General features: G+C 40.1%; 2 protein-coding genes across 2 annotated transcripts; one reads left to right on the forward strand and one right to left on the reverse strand.

The window, feature by feature from the left end:
• Positions 1-77: 77 nt before the first annotated feature.
• LOC113671667 (uncharacterized) lies at positions 78-6482 on the forward strand. Its single transcript, XM_027187914.2, has 6 exons — positions 78-218; positions 3954-4114; positions 4807-4910; positions 4993-5136; positions 5554-5609; positions 5931-6482. The coding sequence occupies exons 1-6, from the start codon at positions 135-137 to the stop codon at positions 6051-6053; spliced, it is 672 nt and encodes a 223-aa protein (XP_027043715.2). The 5' UTR covers positions 78-134; the 3' UTR covers positions 6054-6482.
• Positions 6361-23159, reverse strand: LOC113671658 (abnormal spindle-like microcephaly-associated protein homolog). Its single transcript, XM_089202495.1, has 26 exons — positions 22389-23159; positions 21067-21373; positions 20609-20785; positions 19979-20056; positions 19408-19656; positions 18789-18856; positions 18266-18407; positions 17511-17641; positions 17192-17296; positions 17013-17083; positions 16802-16877; positions 16416-16485; positions 15987-16072; positions 15413-15637; positions 15059-15257; positions 14836-14909; positions 14236-14307; positions 14014-14142; positions 13846-13875; positions 9991-13704; positions 9104-9640; positions 8671-8820; positions 8237-8428; positions 7920-8112; positions 7449-7603; positions 6361-7314 (listed from the first exon to the last, which is right to left on the reverse strand). The coding sequence occupies exons 1-26, from the start codon at positions 22956-22958 to the stop codon at positions 6910-6912; spliced, it is 8205 nt and encodes a 2734-aa protein (XP_089058621.1). The 5' UTR covers positions 22959-23159; the 3' UTR covers positions 6361-6909.
• Between the last annotated feature and the right edge of the window lie 512 nt (positions 23160-23671).

Consider the following 23671-nt stretch of genomic DNA (forward strand, 5'->3'; position numbering starts at 1 on the left):
GCTTATGACAAGTTTGAAGTTTCACGAATACAGTTAAAGGTTGCAGCGACAACATTATAATCCTCTCCACCTCTACCCTGATAAATATATTCGGACGACTGTACCCTCGATGCCAGGTCGAGGTATAATCCAAGATGGCGGACGGAAAGGACATGAAGAAGTTCTTGGCAAATCATCCTCATTTTGAACTTTTCAGAGATGACCAGATGAGGGAGAAGGTATTCAAATGATTTAATTAATAATGAAGTCACTCTTTTGACGTTTTCTCTTCAATTCTGAAGAACTGCAGAAAATGTGATAATTTACACCAACACACTTCGTAAGGGTAGAAGGAGACAACAAATCAGGGTCAGATTTGTTAATCACGAGTATAATTTCAGACAGAATTGGACGACTCGAAGTCCTGTAACCAGTTCATAAAAAATCTGACAAAATTTTAGAAAGAAGCTTGTGACGCTTGCGACGAAAGAGGAAACTTCGAGGGGTGTCGCTATGCGTGTTTTCTAAGTGTCGCTGATGTGGGACTACTTTACCGGTCGTAATGAAACCACGAAAACCAAGATGACTATCAACGGTGTTTATTTAGATCACGGTCACGATCACGATCGTAAACTGAAATTGCAATAATATTATAACGAAAGCATGAATGAAACGCTTTACGTGCCTATGTCGATAACGCGATTAAAATAACAACAATTAACGTGAATTAACATAAGCAAATCATAAAAGGCTAAATTAAAACTACTCGAGAATCAAAGATCAGCTACACAATGACCATTTGCGGCTGGTTAACAGCCCAAAGACTAAAATGTGGGCGTTACTTTGCGAGCGTCTAGTTATTTCAAAATATTCCTTCGATTTCAAGATAATTAGTTGTACTGTTGTACAACACAGTACATATGTGCACTATCGCCCAAGGTGAAAAACTAAACTTAAACATATTGAATTAAAACTAACAAAATCACTTACATATCGGTCCCGCTTGTGCCAAAGGTTTGGAACGAAAGACGAAGTTATTGCTGTTCAAGGTGAAATCTTACGAAACTCTGGCTTATAGGGACGCTAATTTAGGTTTTATATGCGCGTGGTGACGCTAAAATATCCGATTTCAAACCAATAGGGAAAAAGATGAACATTGTAACTAAGATCGTAACTAGGCACGCAAATTAAAGTAATTGACAATTGATCTAATCAACAAAAAAGGCTGTTCTTTGTTCGATATCCTTAACAAAGCTAGACATCGCGTATACTTTTTCATGAAAAGAAAAAACAAGAGTAACTCAGGGAAATGCACGACAACAGCGCGCACAAATGACGCATGCTGCCCACTCACACGAGTATGACGCGTCAACTGTCCTATTACACTGTCCAATTACAAGCATGACGTGAACACTGTCCTATAAGTGCTCAAATCAAGCTGGTGATTAACCAATCACGTCCAAGAATTTTGTTATAGTTTTGACTAATGATGGTAATAGGACCGAGTGGAGTCCAATTCGGTCTTTAATCATGCGATTGATGTACAAAATCGGACGACTTTGAGGCAGGAGTCAGATTTGTCAATTATAAGTACGAGTTCAGACAGAATTGGATGTTGCGAAGTGCTGTTACCAGGTAATAATAACTCTGACAAAATTTGAGATTCGAAACTAGACATCACTTATACTTTTTCATAAAAGGAAAAAACAACAGTTAACTTAGGGAAATGCACAACAACAGCACACGCAAATGACACATGCTGTCCACTTACACAGGCGTGACATGTCAACTGTCCTATTATACTGTCCAATTACAAGCATGATGTGTACACTTTCCTCTTGGTGCTCAAATCAAGCTGGTGATCAATGAATCACATCCTAGAATTTTGTTATAGTTTTGATTAAGTTAGAAACCATACAAGTGAAGTTTGTCTGTGAATACAGGTGATTACAGGGACCTTAGGTAGGACTTGTGGAACTCTTCAATTGGGGGCTTATTTTACCTGCTTTGGGTTTTAACACTGGATCTCAATGTAAATAGAACAATGATTATCCACTTGTGACTTGCAGCCACATTTTTTATGAGGTAGAATAATAGAATAAAACATAAACAAGGAAATTTCATATTCAGTCAGTTGCCTAATAGCTGCTTCTCCTAAAATAGATGCCCCTTTTGAATAAGGGGGCTCTCAGTGAGCATAAATTCATCACAGGTGTCCTTTTCAAATAAATGCATGAGCCTCTCAGTACTGAATCTAACACTGCAGAGAATGTACAGTGAAATTATTGAAAGTTCCCTCCCCCCAACCCCCTTAGTCAAGCATCCCCCTTGAGTACAAGCCCCACATTATGTTTTCACATCTTATCTTTTGGTAACCTGGCAGCCTGGGTGCTATCGGAAGGATTTGTTGTCAGCCAACTATCTCTGTCCATCAGAGAGTCTCTACAAATAATGTGAATCTCTCCAGCTCTCCTTTAAGTTTCCTAAATCTCCAAGAAAAAAATAAATTTGGACATTTTAATGATTTTGTTTTCTTCGTAAGGATGGCTTTATATTTGTGAAATGTTCATGATTCTGAGAGAAAGAAGCCAGGACAAAGTGGTCATATAACAGACTAAACCCTTTACACCCTAACATCAGTATGCATATTCTCCACACTGTACCTGGTTTCTATAGATTTGCTGACAAGGAGAGTTTTTTTAACAATCAAGAAGTTCTTTAGTTGGTGATCATTTCCTCTATCAGACCTTTGTATGTGTTTCAGAGGTGACATTGTTAGGAGAAATTAGACATAGTTTGAAGCAACACTGGTTTGTAGATTTAATGAATGTAACCGAAGAAGACAAGTGTCTACCGTAAACCCACCCACACCGACAAATACCTCGCTTTCGATTCTCACCATCCTATTTGCCATAAGAAGTCTGTTGCCAAAACTTTACTTAGGAGGGCTGATTGTCTACCATCATCACTCGATTCTAAGGCTGAGGAGAGGAAATATGTTTCCAATGTCCTAAAGGCAAATGGCTATACAAAAACTTTTCTCCGTAACTGCCAAAAACCAGTTACAAATAGTAACGCTCTTGATGAAAGGGAACCAGCGACTGGTTTTGCTGTTATTCCTTACATACAGGGTGTTACTGAACCCATCAAGAGAATTTTGAATAGCCACAACGTCAAAGTTGCTCAAAAACCTTTTCAGACTTTGGGGCATATTTTCGCCAAACCTAAGGATCCTGTCACGAAAGAACAACGAACCGACGCCATTTATTCTATTCCTTGCAATGACTTTGATAACGAATACATCGGACAGACCAAACGCCAGTTTGGTACACGGTTAAAAGAGCACCAAAAAGCGGTTTTTCTTTGCAAAAAGGAAAATTCAGCTTTATCGGAGCATACTTGCCTAACCAACCATACAATTGGGTGGGATAATTCAAAAATTATCACCACTAATCGGCGTTACCACCAGCGCCTTTGTTTGAAGGCTTGGCACATTAACTCCGCCCACGCTCCTTTAAATCGTGACGATGGCGTTCTGCTTCCTGACGCCTATTTACACCTCGTCAGAAAAAAGGCCGCTAATTAGTGATCATATAAAAGGACCTCTTGTTGCAGCGTTTAGATCACACCTGATGAAGGCACTAGACAGGAGTGTCGAAACGTTGGGTCTATGAATTGTAACTTCTTCGGTTACATTCATTAAATCTGCAAACCAGTGTAGCTTCAAACTATGTCTGATTGTCCACCTGGTTGCCGTGTGAACTTTAATATATTTTATTTGAGAGAAATTAGATGCTAGTCTATATTTGAGGTGGGTCAGGGGTAGAAGGGAAGCTGTAGGGTATAAACTAAAATCATGCTTCTCGACTTTTCAGACTTCCTAAGGTTGGCATTTTTGAAATTTCTTCATGCAACCAGTGCAGTCCATCTTAATGTTTAGTTTCACTTATTAAATTCTTTCCTTGTGATGTTAGATCAGATGTAAATTAACTGGACATGAGTTACCAGCAAGACTGACAGACCTTGAAAACTATATTAAAGGGAAGAAGTATCAGAGACTAAGTGAGGCAATTCCTGATGAATCCCCTGGGTATGAAGAATACAAGGAATACTTAGTGCCAAGTGGAAAAAAGGGGTAATGATATCATATTTGTTATGCTATGATAAGAGCAAACCTATGCTTCTGGTATGGGTGTATGTTGATGAAAGGAAAGCACATACCTTCCTGCAGAACTTTGGATTGTAAAAGTGTGACAAGAAAGAGCACAAGTACCTTGTCACTTCAAACTTGTTGTTATTATTATTGTGTTCAGATGTAGATTCAAAACTCAAGAAGGTTTAAGTGTAGTTGAAGTGTAACCTTACTCTATACACTAATTCATATACTTGTGGCAGAAAGACAGAATTCAAAACAATTTGAATTTGGAGAAAGGGGGATACATGAGCCACTGTCCCCTTTAAGTCCTATTCAACATTCATGTTCCCATTCTTCCTGATTGTCAATATTTCATTAAAAAAATAAACTGTCAATGGTCTATGTCATTAAAGCCACTACATGCCCTATGAGCTCAGAGCTTTTTCTTTGGTGTTTGCGGATGTACAAGAAAACAACAGTTATATACAGGGAAAACAACTGAGATCTGACAATGGATCCCCATCATTCAATTTGCTTGTAAACTATTCATGTCTTGCAGTGGTCTCATAGAGGAGGAAGCGTTTTGGGTACTTGTTAGAATGTGATATATTATAATTGTTGAAATCTTGTCAAAACCATATATTGTGTATGGTTACTTAATTGTGTGTTTTTTAACATTACAAATCTTGCAGCAATCAGTTACATTGCCAGTTGACCAAGAAATACATAAACAATGCTCCACATCATATTCAAAGACACGTCACTGGAAAACGCTTCAAACGTGCGTTGGATAAACGTAAGGTTTTCTTATGCTTTTGTATCGTTGGTGATTCTCTTCAGAAATTCAAATTAAATTGAATGATCCTCTCTTATGTCAGTTATAAAAGACAAGAACCTTGAATCTGAGGATGCAGACGAAGACATGTGGGTTCCGTCTGACCTTGAATCAGAATCAGAACCTGACGAAGATGGAGAGGAGAAGATGGACGAGGGTGACTCTGGTGGAGAATTCTCTTCAGAAGGTGGCGTATCATGACAAAATATTTACAAGATTTAGTTCGTACTCTTTTCTTTCCTCCCTCTAATTGAGACCTCAGTACGTGGCCTACGAATAATTTCCAACGAGTAGTGGTCTGTTAATTCTTAATTCATCTGAGTTGTCCGAGTGTGATTTGACGATTGTGCTTTGCAGTGTATAACTGTAACTTTGGACTACCCCTTCTCTGAGGAGAGTCCGTCGGGCGACAAAAAAGAAATAAACGAACAAGTTTTTGAGAATTTTCTTCCAGGTTGCTTTACCGAGATCGAAAACACGTAACTTTGTAATGTGTTTCCAAGTCAAGAACGGGCAATCGTCTGTTTATTTGTGTTTTCTTAATTAATTGAAGTCACTTTTTGTAGTACCGTGCCTTTCTTCTAACGATTGATTTTATGTTCAGATGAGGATGATACATATGAGAAAAAAAATCAAAGTGGATTGAAAAGAACGCTTAAGGTAAAGTAACTTTCTCTGTGAGCCAACACTAAATGAGATTGAACTAAGTTACAATATCAGTAAAGGTGTTTGTCAATGTTTCTCTTTGCCTCCTGCGCTGATATTTTGTTATTCAACGCAAGAAGGCTCTTGCCTCATGAAAGATGTTAAATCTGACTAACCTGAAGTGCAATTCCGTCATTTCACCAGTTTTCAGTTAAACGTCTCCTAGTTCCTGTTTGTCTTTCAAGTGGAACGAAGCACTTTTTTTATGCTGATTGGCTCTATGTTCATTGTTCAATTTCACACCAACAATACTAGTTGCTTTTTTTTTGCCAACAGGAAACTAGCAAGAGTAAACCAACCAAAAGAGTGAGGGGAAGCGTAACTGGAAATTTGCCAAAGGACGAGGACACAAAAAACCTTAAAACAACGAAAGACAGGAAGAAAACTATGAAATCGTAACCTGAGCACCTAAGACAAATTCTGTTTTTCAAAAATCTGCCACCTACTGAAGCGAGAGTGTGTGATATCACTATTGCCGATTGCACACTTCGATAAGTAGCACGAGAGTCCAAATTTGAACGTCATCAGACAACGATATGTGTGTCACGGAAGCGTCTCACTTCCTTGGAAAAAGTTATGGGATACAGAGTGAACAAGTTTTAAAGATAGTGGACAAGGTTCGCTAAAGTCTTTGAACATCAACAATTTGTCTTGCCTCAAAGGATAAATACGCTGATTGAGGCGCGAAGAAAACAAACACAAACAGTTTCCCTTGCGAATGCGGATGGTTGTTTTACTCCCTTCATTGTAAATGTATTTACAAATAAGATGATCAAGTACAACTGAATGACGTTAGCGAGTAGAAATAAAACTGACTCATTTCATGTAGTAGAGCGTGAAGTGTCCCATCATGATTCTCCGTCCCGTTTTCTGTGTACTAACAACTAAAATGTTAACATTACTCCATAGCTATAAATATTTTGCAAGCTACAACATTTTTGAATGCAAGTATCTGTTGCGGCTTTGGTGAAGACGTGCAGAAGTTTAAAAATATACCCCAGGTGGAGAGATTGTTTAAAACAGCGAATATAAGACAGGAGTTGAAAACTAAAGCTTGTAAAAATGTTGCGAACGTTCCCGCCGTCGAAGGCCCATCTCAAACATCACCGCACATGATGTGCGGATATGACGTAGATGCTCGCAGTTTGAATAGCGATTAAACTGAACTGTCGCCGTTTATACAGATAAAATACAATGAAAAGAGTATATAAAATAACGAATTAAACATCAGGTGGGTAAAAGACAAAATAATTCTTCATTCATCCAACGGAGCCAGGCCCAGTTTTTTCACGAGTAGTCTTACTGCCTCCAAAGGATCTTGGACCATATTCAGCCGTTGCTGCCATTTCACTGAGTTGAATTTCTTTCCCTTATAAGGCGTGGGTGGGGCTAACTGGCAGGTGCTCCTCTCGTTGACCTTGTTTCGCTTAGCTTCCAGTCGGTGGTTTCGTTCCGCTATCTTGTGGACACTCTTGATATCTTCTACAATCTTTGTCATGTTGAGAATGTCTTGAGCGATTGAGGAGTCCCGGCATAAAACGAAAAGAAGGCAGCAAGTTTTGGCGAAGAGGAAACTTTTGTCTCGGAAGTTCGCCAACAGTTCAACCAAGGTTTCGATAGAATCTGGTTGCTCATAAACAGTAGTATAAACTGACGGGTACTGTGGAACAGAAGATAGCTAATAATTATATTCGTGAATTTCAACTATATCTGTCATGTTCTCGTATGCTCCGAAGGGATGAATCTGACGCAAAGTTATGTAGGTAACTACGATAAGGGGGACGTTTTTCTTACCTGTGCGACATTGAAGAGTATTGATATGGAATATTTAATGACTTCTAAGTGCGGTAAACTGCGGTTGCACTTCTTGATTACTTTGAATATAACAGGCAGTGCACCATCTCTCACGACCTGCTGACAGCAAACCTCCGACAGACGAGTTACAACCTCTGAGATACAAACAATAACAACGGTTAATGGCACAATTCTCATAAAGTTTCAGCCTTCCGTTCAGAGTGGATGCTACATGCAGCTCTCGTCCTTCGGGTCAGCGCTAATTCGTCGAACAGTTGGTCATGAAAAGTCGCGTTACTCTCAATCAGATGCAAAACAAAAAATCGATTGAATCTTTTTTCGAGCTTACAAGCTTGAAGTTCACACCTTTTTCTGATATCTTGTTTTGATATCACTTAGCCTCTTGTCATGTTTTTGTCTTGCTGTGATTGGGCTTTAAAATAGTAATTATTTTTTTCTCAAGGAACTCACCCAGGTTAACAAGCGCTCCCACTATCTTGCTGATGTTCTTACACTGCAATAGGAAGTCAAGGGCGGACCTGGTGCGGTTACAAAGCTTCATTGATTCGGTTGCTGCAGCATTTGCGGACTTGATCCGCTTACGCGCTTTTTTAACCTTAACGGATGACACTCCACGTCGAACTCGGTAACCTCGCCACAAAGCCTTGAGGAAAAAAAAGAAGAAAAAAAGCATAAGAAATCAGCGACACTAACATCTCGAGGAGTTATTGCTCAACAAAGAGTGAAGACGAAGCAAATTATGTAAACACAAGTAGTATTTTTCTAACTTGTATTCTCAGTGCGCATGCCCGACGTTTTCGCAAATGATTCCTTGCCAGGACTCCTCGGATAAGGGACTGGATCTTCGCTGCGTTTTTGTTTTTCGTCACCAGTTTCTTCCGTGCTGCTCTCTGTACAAAAACAGCGGCTGAGCGAAGAGTGGTAAACCTCCGATGTTGAAGCACACCGCGCCACCAATACTGAGGGAAGAAAAGATAGCAACTTTCTTTACTTAGTTCCTGTTTAGGTAGAAAAGCCCTATAAAATTGCAGCCTGGATGATTACTGACTTCAAGAGTAACTAGAGAACTTGAACCTCTCTCTCTTTTATAAAGAACAGATATTGATCGCCTTAACAACAAGCTAAGGCAGATAGCAAGACAAGTCCAGAAACAAATTTTGTAATTTTGCGCCAAGCAAGATATGTCCTCGAATTATCATACCTGGATTAGAAGAACTGCGTCCATCCGCGCTTTTGCCACCACTATTGCCCGTGCCCGCCGATAACAACGCTGGATTCTGATGGCTTTCAGATGATGATATGCAGCTGCCGCAAACGTTTTCAACTGTACCAAACGCTGCGCCTTCTGACGCTGGAAAAGAGAAGTATTGCAAAACAAATTAGCAATTATTGACAATTCAAACTCAGTTTAATGTTCGTAGACTTTGATTGAGTTACGCGAAATGCAGTAAATGATTTGAATCCTGGTGTAACAGTTGTTCGTACACGTGTGAGTGTAGTCCTAAAAGATATTGTGTCAATTCAGGAGTTGTTTGTCAGTCAAGCGATCGAAGTTCACTGATAATCGAAAGGTAAACTTCTTCATTATCTCAGTTATAAAACACATGAAAACATATCTAAAAGAAAACTCTTACTTTTATCTTCCTTCTTGTTATAAATCCTATGAAAGCTGCCTGAATAACACGAGCAGCGAACATTTTACGAGCGACCATCCGCCCGCGGTATCCACGGAAAGCGGCCTGCAGTATGACAGTAGCATCCTTGAGTCTTCGATAATCTTCACGAGCTGTTCTTCCAGCCATTGTACCTCGGAACCATCTCTGAATCTGAATCACAGCCTTCAGTTGACGGACAAAGAAGCGAGCCTTCCAGCCACGGTAAAAAGATTGAAGCGTAACTACTGCGCGTTTGACCTCTTGAAATTCTGCGCTCGCCCTTCTTGAGGCAATATTAGCTCGCACTTTTCTTTGCAGGAAAACTGTCGCGGCTTTGAGCTCTAAGTAACTCTTCCGATAGTGCCAGGCCTTTACTGAGGCTTGCATTCTGATCAGGATTTGTTTGGCATGGTAGTATTTCTGCCTCTGAATCATTCCACGTGCATGAGACTGAATAAGTATGGCTGATCTCAGTTTCTTCACTTCATCTCTCGCTTGGCAACCTCGGTAAAAGCTCTGAGTATAAATGAAAGGAAAGAAAGCACTACTTATGACTTACATGTGATCTTTCTTGAAAACGTAAAATGGACTTTTGTAATCTTACATTGACTGACCAGTTACATATAGAACATTAAAACAAGTTCTTGTAATCCGAAAGATAGAGCATGCTTCATAAAAGGGCCTAAGAACAATGTTAGTATCTGAGAAAGTGCGCACCTACCCCTCCCCTGACTCAACAACAGTCGACTGAAAACAAGTTAGAGTTAATGTTGGGTTGCGGGAGGGGTAGGTGTGCAGTTCCTTAGATACTGACATTGATCAAAGTACAATAAAAACATCCGTGAAAAATGGACTGGTTCAACTACCTGGATTCTAGTAGCTGCCCATTTCATCTCACGGAATCTCTGACGGACATCTTGGCCGATGATGAACGATCGATACCGACATTGAATGACGATGACTGCCGAGCGCTTTTGAAGGAACTTCGTCCGTTGTAGATGCATGCGCACGGAAGACTGAACCAGCACTACCTTTTGTCTGTCACAAAGATAAGACTTCCGCTGACAATAACCTTTGTAATACGACTGAATGAGGACTGTGGCGCGTCTGAGGCACTGATACTCTGCATAGATCTCCCTCATTGCCACTTGTGCTCTGTACCATTGTTGAATTGCAACGATTGCTTCCCTTGTCGCTACAAATTGCTGTCGGGTTTGATTGCGACGAACCGTTGCCTGTATTCTGCAGACAGATTCTCGCACGGCCAGGAAATTTCTACGTGTGACTGCTGTACGATATGCCGCTTGTATCTTAATAACAGCTCTGAGCCTGCGTGCAAACTTCTGCGCACGAACCATGCGGAAAGCAGACTGCAAAGTGATGATTGCACCACGGGTCACGTGATATGTAAAGTGAGTTTCCTTCATCAGGCGATATCCACAGTAGTAACGCTGAATCTTCAGGGCAGCTGCTCCCCGTCTCTGTTTCTCCATCAGCATTTCAGCAACACGCTGTCTCGCTATGAAACCACGCAGATGCGATTGTAGTATGATAGCACCTCGACGCATCATTTCGTAACTTTTACGCTGCCTTTTGCAAAGGTGATTAGCTCTGTAAATCTTCTGCAATGCCATGGTCGCATTCTTGAGCTTTTGATAAGCCCGAACTTCTTTTGTCATGCGCGCAAAGGCTTGTATCTTAATGGCAGCATCCTGAGCTCTCTTGTATTTTCTTCTAGCCGACGACATTCTCCAATAAGACTGAAACACAACAGTGGCACTCCGCAATTGCAAGAAACCTTCTCTTTGTGTACGAGACTTAACGCAAGCTCGGAAGTGTTGCTGGATAGTGATGGCTGCCGATTTAATCACGCTATAGTGTCGTCTGCATTGCCATGCTCTAATCTCAGTCTGCAACACAGCGCATGCCTTCCGCTGGAGAGTGAAACACCGTCTGACCACCTGCATCTCCCTCTGAGCTCGGAATCGGCGCTGAATCACAGATGCAGCACGACGAAGGTTCTGATAGGATCGCCGTGCTATGTAGCGTCTTACTTCTGCTTGGATAACAACCGCAGAAGACTTCTGGAGGAGATATTTGGAGGCACACACATGACAGCGATAGGCGCTTTGGATCTTGACCGCTGCCTGCTTACGTTTCAAATTAAGTCGCACCTTGTAGCGGCGATAACTTGATTGGATTATGAGAGAAGATGACTTTAACGCATTGAAATTCCGAGCTACTGCTCGACCGAGAAGCCAGGCGCGGTAACGAAGCTGTAAAATCAACACAGCTCTCTTGGTAGCTTCATATCGTCTCCACGTCCGAAACCCGCGAAAACAAGCCTGGATTTTAACAGCGGCATCATTCATTTTACGAAGTCTCGTTCGCACCAGGTATCCTCTTACAGCCATCTGTAACGTAATGACTGCGCCTCGGATGAAGTGAAATACAAGTTGATCGTGCTTGCAGAGAACTGCTGCCCTAAACTTCCTTTGAATGACTACGGTTGCGTTTTTCAAGCTAATAAATCTCTGCCGCTGTTTTATCATGCGTGTTTGAGCTTGTAATCTCAGTACAGCACTTCTGAATGTGAGAAACTGTTCCCTTGTTTTGTACATCTTATATGTTGCTTGGATCAGTCTTGCCGCACGAAGTCTTCGCGCCAATTTTCTGTCAAGCCATCCACGCACACAAGCCTGAAGATGAATTGCTGCACGTCTACTAGCAAGGTAACGTTCCCGTTGGCTCCTACACTCTACCGTAGCTTTGTACTTTTGTTGAATGACTATTGCGGCGTTTCTCATTACTAGGTATCTCTTACGAGAATGGTAACCACGCACAGCGGCTTGTATCAAGATGCAGGCACCGCGTTGTACGTGATAATTTACATACTGACGCATGCCAATCACGCGGGCACGGTACCGACTCTGTAGCTTTACAGTGGCTTTCTTGAGCTCGTAATAATATTTCCTCGTTAAATAACCACGAGTTAATGCTTGAGCATGAATGATACGGTTACGAGAATTGTTGTATGACTTTCTAGCTCGGTATCCGCGATAAGCTGCTTGGATTTTCATAGCACTTCGCAGAAGATTGACCTGTTTCCTTGCTTGGAATCCACGGAAGTAAGATTGTATTTGCACTGATGCGTGTTGAAGACGTTGGAAATTGGAACGAACATGGCGGCCAAGGAGAAATGAACGGTAACGCCGCTGTATGTTTATAGCAGCTTGTCTTGATGATTGATACTTTGTGCGACAAACGTACCCTCTGTAGACAGTCTGAATCAGAGTAGCTGATCTATGTTGGGCCACGAGACGTTTACGGCCAATGTTACCTCGGACTAGAGCCTGAAGGTGAACAACAGTATCAAGGATGCGGTGATATTCTACTCTCTGGTGGCGTCCCTGCTGTAGAGCGCGGTAGCGCGTCTGAATCACGACAGCAGCATGTGCTAACGCCAAGAACTTCTTTCTACCTAGAAAACGACGCGTGAGTGATTGAAGGGTAACAGTGGCCAATCTGACCCGAGTAAACTGCTTCCTGCACCGATAACCTCTATAGCATGACTGGATCTTTAATGCAGATAGCTTCATGTGCACATATTTCTGCTGTATACTCTTCGTGTAGAGAAATTCTCGAAGTCTTCTCTGGATCTTCGCAGTTGACGAAAGCAAGTTTCGGTAACTTGACCTTGCGAGGTACATCCTGACAATGGACTGAATCATTACGGCGGCTTTTCTCTTCTTTAAGAACGCCTTCCTTTGCAGATCACATCTGATGAATGACTGGATCTTAATGCAAGCAGACTTTTGATTCATGTACTTGATCTTTTCTTCTCGTCCAAGGAGAGTGGCTCTGAAGTGAACTTGCAAAGTTCTTGTCGCACTCTTCATAAGCGCAAACTTCTTTCGCGTTTGATACATTCTGGCGTTAGCCTGTATCTTGGTAGCTGCATGTTTCAGTAACAGGAATCTTGAGCGGGTTTCCCACGCTCGCACGTGGCTTTGAATCATGATAACCGCGCGAATCTGCTTCACGCGTTTTCGATCGCGTTTGCCTCTGTATAACGACTGTAGCACGATCACGCACTTCCTCAGATGAAGAAAGTGTTCTCTCTCTTTTCTCTCGATCATCAATGCCCTGAAGATTCTCTGAATTAGCACAGTCGAATTTCGAAGGAGCAAAAACCGCCCACGCAGAATAACTCCTCTGATAAATGCTTGAATACGAATACAAGCCTCTCTTTTCTCAACAAACTTCCTCCTTTCCATGAATCCTTTCCAAGCAGACTGTGCTATTTTCGCCGCTCGATCTCTCCTTTCCTTTCGTTTCCTCTGATTGGCCAATACAGTACGCTGCAGCCGCACAACAATTTTTCGAAGGTTTCTGTACCATTCCAGGACCTCTCGACCTTTTTTGAAGGCCAGGTAGCGGGTCTGAATGCAGTTCGCAGCCTGGTGACGAGCACGAAGTTGTCGACGAACCAGGTGACCACGGTACATAGACTGAATGAGAACAGTGGACTGCCTCATGGCTTGAAATCTACGTCGTGTCATTGCGGCTCTAGCGCATGCCTGTGAGGGAAGACAGTGCTATCTCAGCTGAGCATCTCCAGTAAAACTTGTTCTTAGTCGAAAAGTTATCACAAACAGAGAACACAATACGAAAGAGATGTATTCTAGTCAACTTAAGTTGTATACTGAAGTATTTCATACCTGTATAAAAACAACTATCTTCGCAACATTCTGGAAAAACCAAAAGCAAACAGAAACATGATATGAGAAATAGATAATAAAAAGCACGCAAAGGAAGGCTCTAGCAAATAAAGCTGACGATCACGAATATGGGATAAACCTTTTAAAGTTCACGTAACACCAGCCAACCTTTTTCAGCTCTAATCGCCTTTTAAGACGAAATCGTCTCCAGGCCACCTGAATGCAGCGTGCAGCTCTCGTCTCCTCTCGAAGATCCAGCAACCGCGCACACAGATAGGCGACATAAGTTATGACAACCTGGGAAATAAAAAAATAAGTTCATTAGGTTAAAAAAGGAATGTTTGGAAGTCCTGAGCCTTTACAAAAAGAAGAATAACTGCATTTCCTCACCTTCTCATCGGGAATTGTGTAGGACATGTCAGTGGCCTTAGTCATCAAAGGAACTCCACCTAGTTCTCGTACCTGAAGTAAACAAACGAACAAACATTTGTAACATGAAGCTAATCCAATATTCTCACGAGCACAAGTCTCCTATAAACTACAGCTAGGTGCTGGTAGAGTGTCCAAACTACAGAGCTCGTATTTTTTCTTTAAATACTAAAATACCATGACAACGTGAATTTTTCAAAAGACCTTCTTGATGTTTTCAATGAGCTACGATAAAAAAGTTGGTATCAATATACTGTTTTAGACGTTAATATAGGGAAGGAATTTTCCTTTCTTGTTAACAAAAATATCTTTTCTAGTCACTTTCATGATTCACACTTGAATCCCTGACTTCCCGGAAAAAAGAAGGTCGGAGGATTCCATGATCAGTTCAAACCTTATGGTAGTAATCGGAAAGTTCTTTAAATCGTCTTTTACTTGAAGCAGACGAAAATTATTTTCTTCCGAACATGAAATTTTTATGGACCGAAAACATCTTTCACACTTAGAAAAAGATAGTAAACTACAAAATGAGATTTGTGGAATTTGGAAACTTGTACTCACCTTCTCTGCCATTGTACGAAAATTTTCGCGCTCATTACTCTTCAGTTCCTCCAAAAACGTATTTGTTCCGCAACCTGAAAGAATAAAAGGGAATGGAGATTTTTGATAACTTTATGATCACCTCAGTGAGATAAAATTTACTACTTTCTTAAAGACAAGCCAAACTGAATTGTCTAGCAGTTAAAATATGGAACTGAAGTCAAGAAGAAATTCTTAAACTTACCGGGGCTGAATATTGCAGTCCACGAGTTCATTGCCATTCCTTCCTCAACCTCACTGTCACTTGTATCATGTACCCCCGGATTACAGGTCAAGCTAGTTTGTTCTTTGATACGTGACCGGGGGAGTAGCGAGGGGTGATAATGATGGAGTAAGAAACACAGAGCACGACCATCCGAGAATGAAACAGTGAAGTTCTCAATCTAAAAGAATGAAAAACAAAATCACTTAATAGTGACCATAAAAATCGTTTGCATTCTTTATTGATTTTTGTTAACTTTGACGACAAAGCTGAAAACCTTTATACGCAATATACGCTTTCAACTAAAGCATAGTAAAATGTAAGTTACATTATTACCTTCAAGCCGTACAATCTGCAAACCATCTTACACCATTTAAAGAGCAAGCGCAGCCGGTCTGACTGGAAATACAGGTCTGAAGAATCCCGGCGTTTTCCCACAAATTCTGCTTCGTCTCCCTCAATCCAGTTCTCCGCAGCAGTTAACTGATCGCGGAGAAGCCTGGTACTCTCTAAATGGGCTATTTCCTCCTGAAGAAGTTTTTCGCTCAGAAGAACATTTACCTGTTAAAAGGTTTTCAGAGAAATTACAGGGTGAAGTTGAAGAAAAACAAATGAAGAAACTCGTTACAATTTCATATAAAAAAAATACATTAAAGTGCAAGTCAGCGATGAAATGTGCAGTGAACTAGGCGAGACCCTCCTGGACAAGATCCTTTGCTCTCACAGTGCCCACCCCACACAGGAGTATCAACAGTCATTAAGGAAACGTCAGGGGAACTTGACGAGTTCCTAGGGTGAGGGGCGGGGATTTTACTGCGGTGGCAGTCACTCGATGATATAAAAAATGGGATCATTTGAAGTAACATACGGCACAAGATAAGAACCTGACGTTTTTTCGACTAAAACTTACCTGAAAGTGAAAAATCATCTGCCACAGCAAAGTAAGCGTTTTCTCTCGGTGTCCATCCACGATATGGCGCGCATCAGTAACACCCCCTGAAAAAAGTAGCATTAAAATTTAACCTGCAGGATAAGCAGTTTTGTGGTTCTAGCAGAATGTGTCTCTCTCCTGCACCATGATAGAGAAAGCGAGTCAGGAGCACAACAAAAAGACAAACGAATAAATAGGCTGGCTAGAAGTTGAAGCGGCGCAAGTACGATGAGAAGGCGGGAGACAAACGCGCAGATCCTTAATTTAAAACTTAATACTAATACTTAATACTATTCCATTGTCCGCAAAACAAGCGATCTGATGGAGATAAAAACAAAGTGAAATCTAGGCTACTGACTGCATCGTGCTTTTTTATGCGTTATTTCACACACGAACAAACAGTTTTACCGTGAATTCCTCCGACAAGAATGCCTCTTTGTTTCAATGCGTTCATAAAAAGGTCTACGTTGTGGATTTTCTGAAAACGAAAAGGATGAAAAATACTCAAACTCTGACCAAGAGTTATGTGGCGCTTACAAATGAAGATTTTTGCCTGACTTTATAGAGGAATCAATAAGTAGTGTAAGTAAAAAAATAAGCAAACCGCTCGAGGAAAAACTCGATTAACTAAGTTTTGATGGGTTCCTTCTAGTTTTTAATCTGACTGATTGAGAAAGAAGCGCGAGTTTTATGAACTAATCACAGAGCGAACAAAGTAAAACTGAAGCAATCCCGTATGACTTTCCAAACTTAATCGAAAATAATTCTGTTATTACTAACTATTGCTAATTCACCTGTAATCTGGAAATAGCCGGAACACGGAGACTTGCTGACAGCTGCCAATCATGGGTTAAGAGCTCCACCACTCGCCTGCAGCATGAAAAAGAAAACAACAGTTCATCTCTGGTTATTTCTTTTCACCTAAACGGTGATTTGTGTTGTAGAGAATTCAAAACTTGATATTGCAGCATAGGTACCTATTTTGGTAATACCGAAACTACTCACGTTAGACGCAGACCGTCTCTCAGATCTGTGGCAATGTTCTTCACAGCGTAATCCACTTCGTCGATCGGTCTCTGGAGGGCAAGACATTTTAAAATTGAAATCTTAATGAACTTTTTATTCAAATGCCCAGTTTAAAATACCTGAAGTCGATTTATAATTTTTCACGTGGATATTGTTACCTGAGAATGAGTGACCGAATAACCCAAGAAGTTCAGGTGCTTTGTCACGTCACCCTCTCCCTTAAGGTACTCGCGGGAGAACGTTAGTAGAAGACTACGGTTTGACTAAAAAAAACAAAAAAACAAACAGAAATAATTGATAGGACTCTTTGTAAATTCAAGTCAGTACAATAACACTCGGTAAAGTTTGAGATAATGGAATGCAAAGTCATGACTGATGATCGCACAAAACTTTATTTTCCTTCCTTTGCACGAGCTGTTTATATCGCGAAACCTGTGGTAAATAAACAGCCTACTTCGTATATGTGCGCGCACAAACCTTGAATGAGGCGTCCTTGTTAAAGAGACACGGGTCATGATCAATCAGCCGCGTCAATTTCGCACGATCCAAGAACAACACCAAAAGGAGAAACTTCTTCAAAGTAAACTTTCCCAGCTGCTCTACGTAACCTGTAGGGGTAGCAAAAACAGAATGCAAGGGGCTCTTACCGACGTCGTCTATTGAAAAGAGTAACGCTTCGTGGATGTTTCCACAATGTAGCTGGTCGCGTGCGCTAAAAAAAAGCCTATTTCGTGGACGCATAGTCGTCGGACGGCCGCACTCCTGTTAAAAATTGAAAATTTATTTTCGTTTCTCAGGTCGCCGAATGTTCCTGGCTATGGAGTTTCGCTGCGCGCGCTGCGAGCTCCGCTATCAAATTGACGATTTAGAAAATGAAGAACTAAAGCTTGTCACGAAGACACAACAGGGTTCGTACTTTTTTCAAAATCATAAAATTCAATTACTTTCCATGACTTTTACATGGACCTGTCAGAGATTTTCCATGACCCTCTACCGAAAAGTAGTTTCCAAGAAGATAAGAATGCGATCAAATAATGATGCTGTACTCAAAATAGTATTTTAAATTATCTTTCATAACTTCCTTCGACCTGCATTCAAATTTCATGACTTTCCAGGCCTGGAAAATGACATCGTGGAATTCTTATTTCTTGTAAGTTTTTCAACACCTTTTTAAGCGCAGCTTAAAACAGAAAAAAGGTTTATTTTAATTTTTTTTAGCCTTTTGGATTTACCTTCACGATACAACCCTGGCACCTGTGGATGTGCAAATGCACTGGCAATATCCGGGTTACCAAGTAATCTGTCTGTGATAAAACGCCTCAGCCCACTTACGTCATCATTTGAGTGGATAGGGAGAATTTCACCGAATATGGTCTGAAACACATGAGAAAAAGAACGAGGATTTAAACACTTGAAATCCTGAAAAGGCTAAAGAAGAGAGAAAAAGAAGTTTGTCTTGGAAGAGGAAAGTTAGAAGATCTCAATAGCACACAATCTTCACCTTTTATGTTTTCAGCTGTGAAAATTGCTGCATACTGATCAATAATCAAACATCTGCAAGGCATTTTGACAAACAGATTGCAGACTACAATTTGAAAACACCATAAAAACCAAGCTTTGTGGTGGACTGTTCCACTTCTCTGCATCAGGTTGGCAAAGAAGGTGAAGCCAGTTTTCAAGATCAGTCACACAGCACAGTTAATTAGTTGGAGGGTGTTTCTGAGACAAGACAGTGTCATGTCACTATCATTATACCTCAAGTCCAATCCGTAGCCATAAGGAGTTGTAGGACAGGATCATGTCAGCAACTTGCTTCTTGATTCCTAAAAATGCATAAGATAAAGTGATGTCTTCAAAGTTCCTTCAATTGGAGCAAGGGTGGGTACTGAAAAGCTTTCAGAGGGTACAAATTTGAACCCTCTCACTAATCATCCCAAACTTGCATTTTTCCAAAGAAATTTTTCCAGCATTAAGGGAAATAGGGTTGCAACACTAATAAATTCAGCAAGACTTCTTTACAAATGTATTCATTATTTGGAAACAAAAATATGAAAATGGATTATTGTCAAACACAAAAGGTTCATTAAAATACATATGGCATATTCTAATAGGCTATTCTGTTGATCAAAAACCAATCAGATGAGAGAAAGTTATACTGGGAGTTGCAATGACAGTTACTAGTTTGTGAATTTGTGGTTCCTTTGCATGTTTTCATAATAAATGAAACAGATCATAACAAAAATAAACTTATAAATATTTCATAGGCTCACTGTTGTCAAAGTTTGACAGTTAGACCTATAAAGTATGTCTGGTTTACATGTGTCTATATGGCAATTCTTGATTTACCATTTTTACTTAATTTGTATAAACCAACCTAAATCTGCATGTAACTTTTTGTCTGGTCTGATGGCAAGTCGTCCATTTTCCACTTCAGCTTCAATCTTTCTGATTATGTACCCCAAGGGTTCTGATTGGTACAACAAACAGGCACACCTTCTCAAACGGGCCATCTTACGCTTAGCAGTGTAGGCACGTAAGGAGAGGGCCTCTTTAGTTGGGGCCAAAGGTTGAGACTTCTTTGTTTCTTGAGTACCTCCAAGGACCATATTTCCTACCATATGAACTAAAAAAATAATAATAATGAAATATATAAATAAAAAAAAAATTGTGCCCATTTTCTTAAGGTGTTCCTCTAGAGCTACTGGGACACATTCAATTAGTCCAAACCAGTCAAAGAGATCAATCAATAAGCAAATAATAATTAGTTAATCATTATAAATTCAGTTATGGACTAGGAGTGCCAACACAAGATCATTCAATTTATAAACAGTATCCTCTTTATAAAGTAAACACATATTCAGAAAGGCTTTCAAAAAGACCTATTCCTGGCTTGTAATTTTCTGGTTCAGTACTATACAGTAAGCTTGAGTACACTGCAAAGCTACCTCTACTGGCATCAGCTTGTACAGTAGAGTCTGTTACATCAGGTGGTGTCAGTACAAAGTTGAGCCATTTAGTGAAACCTGGAAAACAACAAAATAATGTCAGGCTAAAACTCTCTCACACCAAACCCAACAGCACATTTCCTAATGGTAGATTTAAGCAGAAGGTTAACACTTGGGAATTTTCTTTAGAAATTTCAATGACCTTATGGATGTTTTACATATAATATTATCATATTGAAGATTGATGAGAAAATTAGCCATTATCTAATTTTAGATGGTATGCAACATACATTTCTTCTCAAACAAAATTTTTTTAAAATAATTGTGCAGGTACACTTTCCATTTGTTGTAAAAATTGGGTACCAAACATTGCAACTTCAAAATCCCAATTGACAACCAAAGTTATAAATTCTTTAAGTCTTTGTCTACTTCCTTAAATCGTAAGAATACTCAGTGGAGTAGAAGTGGTAGCCTTCAGGAAATTGAAACAAAAGAAGCATGACCTAAACCTACTGATCATATTACGTGTAACATCTGGGTATAACATTGAAAGGCTTTGATTTGCAGGAGGTTTGGGGTATGGAGTATAAACATTTAGGTGTAGTAATACTGGTGTTCCATATGTTATACCTTCCTCTTGCTTCTCAATCCACCTCTCATCGTAATACATGTTCTTTGCCGCAAATGGCATTGGGTGCCGTGGAAGTTTATTGTTGGGGGTTTTAACCAGCTGCAGTTTTCTTTGAGCAACTCCCTTGGCTGCAACTTTCAATTTCACTTTATGTTTTGACTTCTTTGTCAGTGCACCTGTAAAAAAAATTGGGTTGAAATGTAATAAACATACAAATGATTACTTCCATTACCAGGTCAATTCAAAGATAACCAAAGCATTGAAAAACCTATGCAAGCTGATAATATTAAACAACTCAATTTCTTTATTGATCTGATAAATCCACATAATTTATAAAAGAAATCATATGCTTGATTCTCCACCCTCTCTCCATAAAAAAAAAAGAAAAAAAAAAGGAAACAAATTATAATATGGGTGACTTTACGTAAGATGTAATACAAAAATAAACCAAAGTTACCAGAGACAGGAGAAATCTTCTTTGCTACCACTACTTTTTTCTTTTTTCCATTAAATGGCTTTGTTGCAGGCTTTGTAAGTTTAGGAGTACAAGTATTTGGAGACGTCTTACAAACTGGTTTATATCTTCCATTATTTGTGACAAGGTATGTATCACGTCGCAAGTTCTCTTCTAGTGAATTTTCCACAGGTGCATTTGCACAATCAATTTTTTCACTGTCAAGCTTGTGAGTGACTTTTGTGCTTTTTTCCTTTGAATCAACAGTATTTGGAATTTGGCTTGGTTGAAGGATGGCTCTTGCAACTTTCTGAAATCATAAGAGATAAAAAATACAAAGTTGTTTCATGGAAAATTTAATTGATCCTTGATTGATTACAATTACATACAAGGTTAGCCTGTGCTAGGCTCTTTCTTGTAGTTAGGGGCAAAGGGAGTCAACAAGCCAATAGTCTCAAACAACCTGAATACAGATTGAATTTCAGCAACTTTCAATTGATTGATATTATTTTTGCTTTACTCTGTGATTGATCAAGAACTCCACAGTGCCACCCAATTGACTAATCAGATGCAACACCCAATTGACCGATCAGATGCAACACCCAATTGACCAATCAGATGCAAAACTAAAACCAATTGCTTGGTTTCTCACTTCTTATCACATATCAGGAAGTGTACTTGTTTTCACTTTGAGCTCTCATTGAGTTCTTGTAGCATTGTTCTTTGTTCTGATTGGCTTCTGTTTGTAATTACTTTACTGTGAATGACTTCATCACTTCACAGGTTTATTACAAACTGTCAACATAATGACTATCTGGTAGTTGACTTGTTAGCTCATTTGGTAGAGTACTGCACCAGTATTGCAAATATCAAGGGATCAAATCCTGTACAGGCCTTACTGTTTCTCTGGCCTTATGTTCACTACTGCTTAAGTAATGTTAATTACTGGGAAGATCGCTTTCATATTCAGTTATTACTTTAGTTACTAAGTTTTGAAAACTTGGTTAAAATGAGATCTACGGTCAAAATCTAGTCTCTGCTCTCACACACATCAATGTATGGGTATGTTGAGGAGCATGACTCAAAATGATCATAGTGCTTAAGTTTTCTATATATCCTCAGAGGGCACCATCAATGATGCAGATCCTAGTTCTATCTGAAATGCCTGTCGCATTTGAATATGATATCAGGCCTAACTTTCTCAGTCTTCCTGTAAAATAGTAAATGTGTACCGAAGGTAACCAGTTCTCAGCACTTTCTTTAGTTTCTGCCCTATCATTTCCAATCAATTATGAAATAATCCCGATCTATTTGTTTCCAATTACCTTGCTCCCTTGAAATCTTTCGCTGATCTTTGTTGGTCCGGATTTCTTAACGATCTTTTTAGTAGCTGATTTCATCTTCTTTGGACCCAAAGCCGTCCCAAACACTACAACTTGCAGTCGGGGAGAATTGTCCCACTTGAATAGAATTACCTCGCGGCAGCTTCCACTCTCCCTTGGTTCCCATTTTATCGACAGAAATATTTCTTCATTTGCTGGGATCGATATACAGTTTCCCTGAGAGTCCTCTGCCATGCCATTTCCATTCAGATCTAGAGTAAAACCTCTGTCCTTTGGAAATTTCTCTATGACCAAAGTTTGGCTCAATGGATGTGGATTTTGTACCACGAACGGCTCTGTTTTGCTGCCTCCGACTTTCACAGTTCCAAAGGATATCTTAGGAACCGCGGCAAAATGAGTCAATTTCAGAGTAGGTGGATCCGGTTCGGGAGAAAGAGGTAACTTAGGAAAATTCTTGCATGGACTGTACCATTGAGCACGTTTCGAATGAACTTTGTTGAGCAGCAACTGAGGGCAGTTTTCTTTGACGGGTGTTAGACTCGGATTTAACATGTTGGAAATAAGAGGCTCCTCTGATCGCCGTTGGAAAATATGTAGCAGAAAGTTCTTGTTACAGCGTTAATATTTTGTCACAGAGACCGTTTTCTTTTACCTAAAATGTTGGCTACATTTTGACGACAAAAAATCTTTACAATCAGATATGTTGACAACTGAAAGCTACTAGAATCGATCGAACATCAGTTGAAAATACCCGGCGTGCACCATTAACCAATCACAAATATTCTTGTATCCACAACAGTCCAATCAGAGACATGGACAACTAACGGCCCTCGTACTCTGTTCCAGTCCTTACTCCACAGAGGGCTCTCCATGCTAATTCATTGTCAGGGAAAGCGCACTCCGACATCCGTCAGAAGGAGGTCATCTCGGGTAGATTTCCGATTACGAAATCCGAGCTCGCCCGATGTTGTCTTCGTGATTAAGGCCCTATTTAGCATATTAGACCCGCAAAACAGAGTAGAAACGAACACGTGCTTCGTTTTCGCTCATGACTTCGTATTAGCCTTAAGATATTTGCATTTTTTTCCGTTGCTTACCTATATTACAGACTCCACAAAATTTTTGCGATGCCTCCTTTTCACGGATGGCCGATTACAACTACAACATAGTAACACCTCCACGAAATCTGTCAAAAGGAGGATGTTACAATACCAGAGGTCATCTCGGGTAGATTTCTGATGACGAAATCCGAGCTCACCCGATGT

This window comes from Pocillopora damicornis, chromosome 4 (genome assembly GCF_964200805.1).
Source record: "Pocillopora damicornis chromosome 4, jaPocDami1.2, whole genome shotgun sequence".
Classification (NCBI taxonomy): Eukaryota; Metazoa; Cnidaria; class Anthozoa; order Scleractinia; family Pocilloporidae; genus Pocillopora; species Pocillopora damicornis.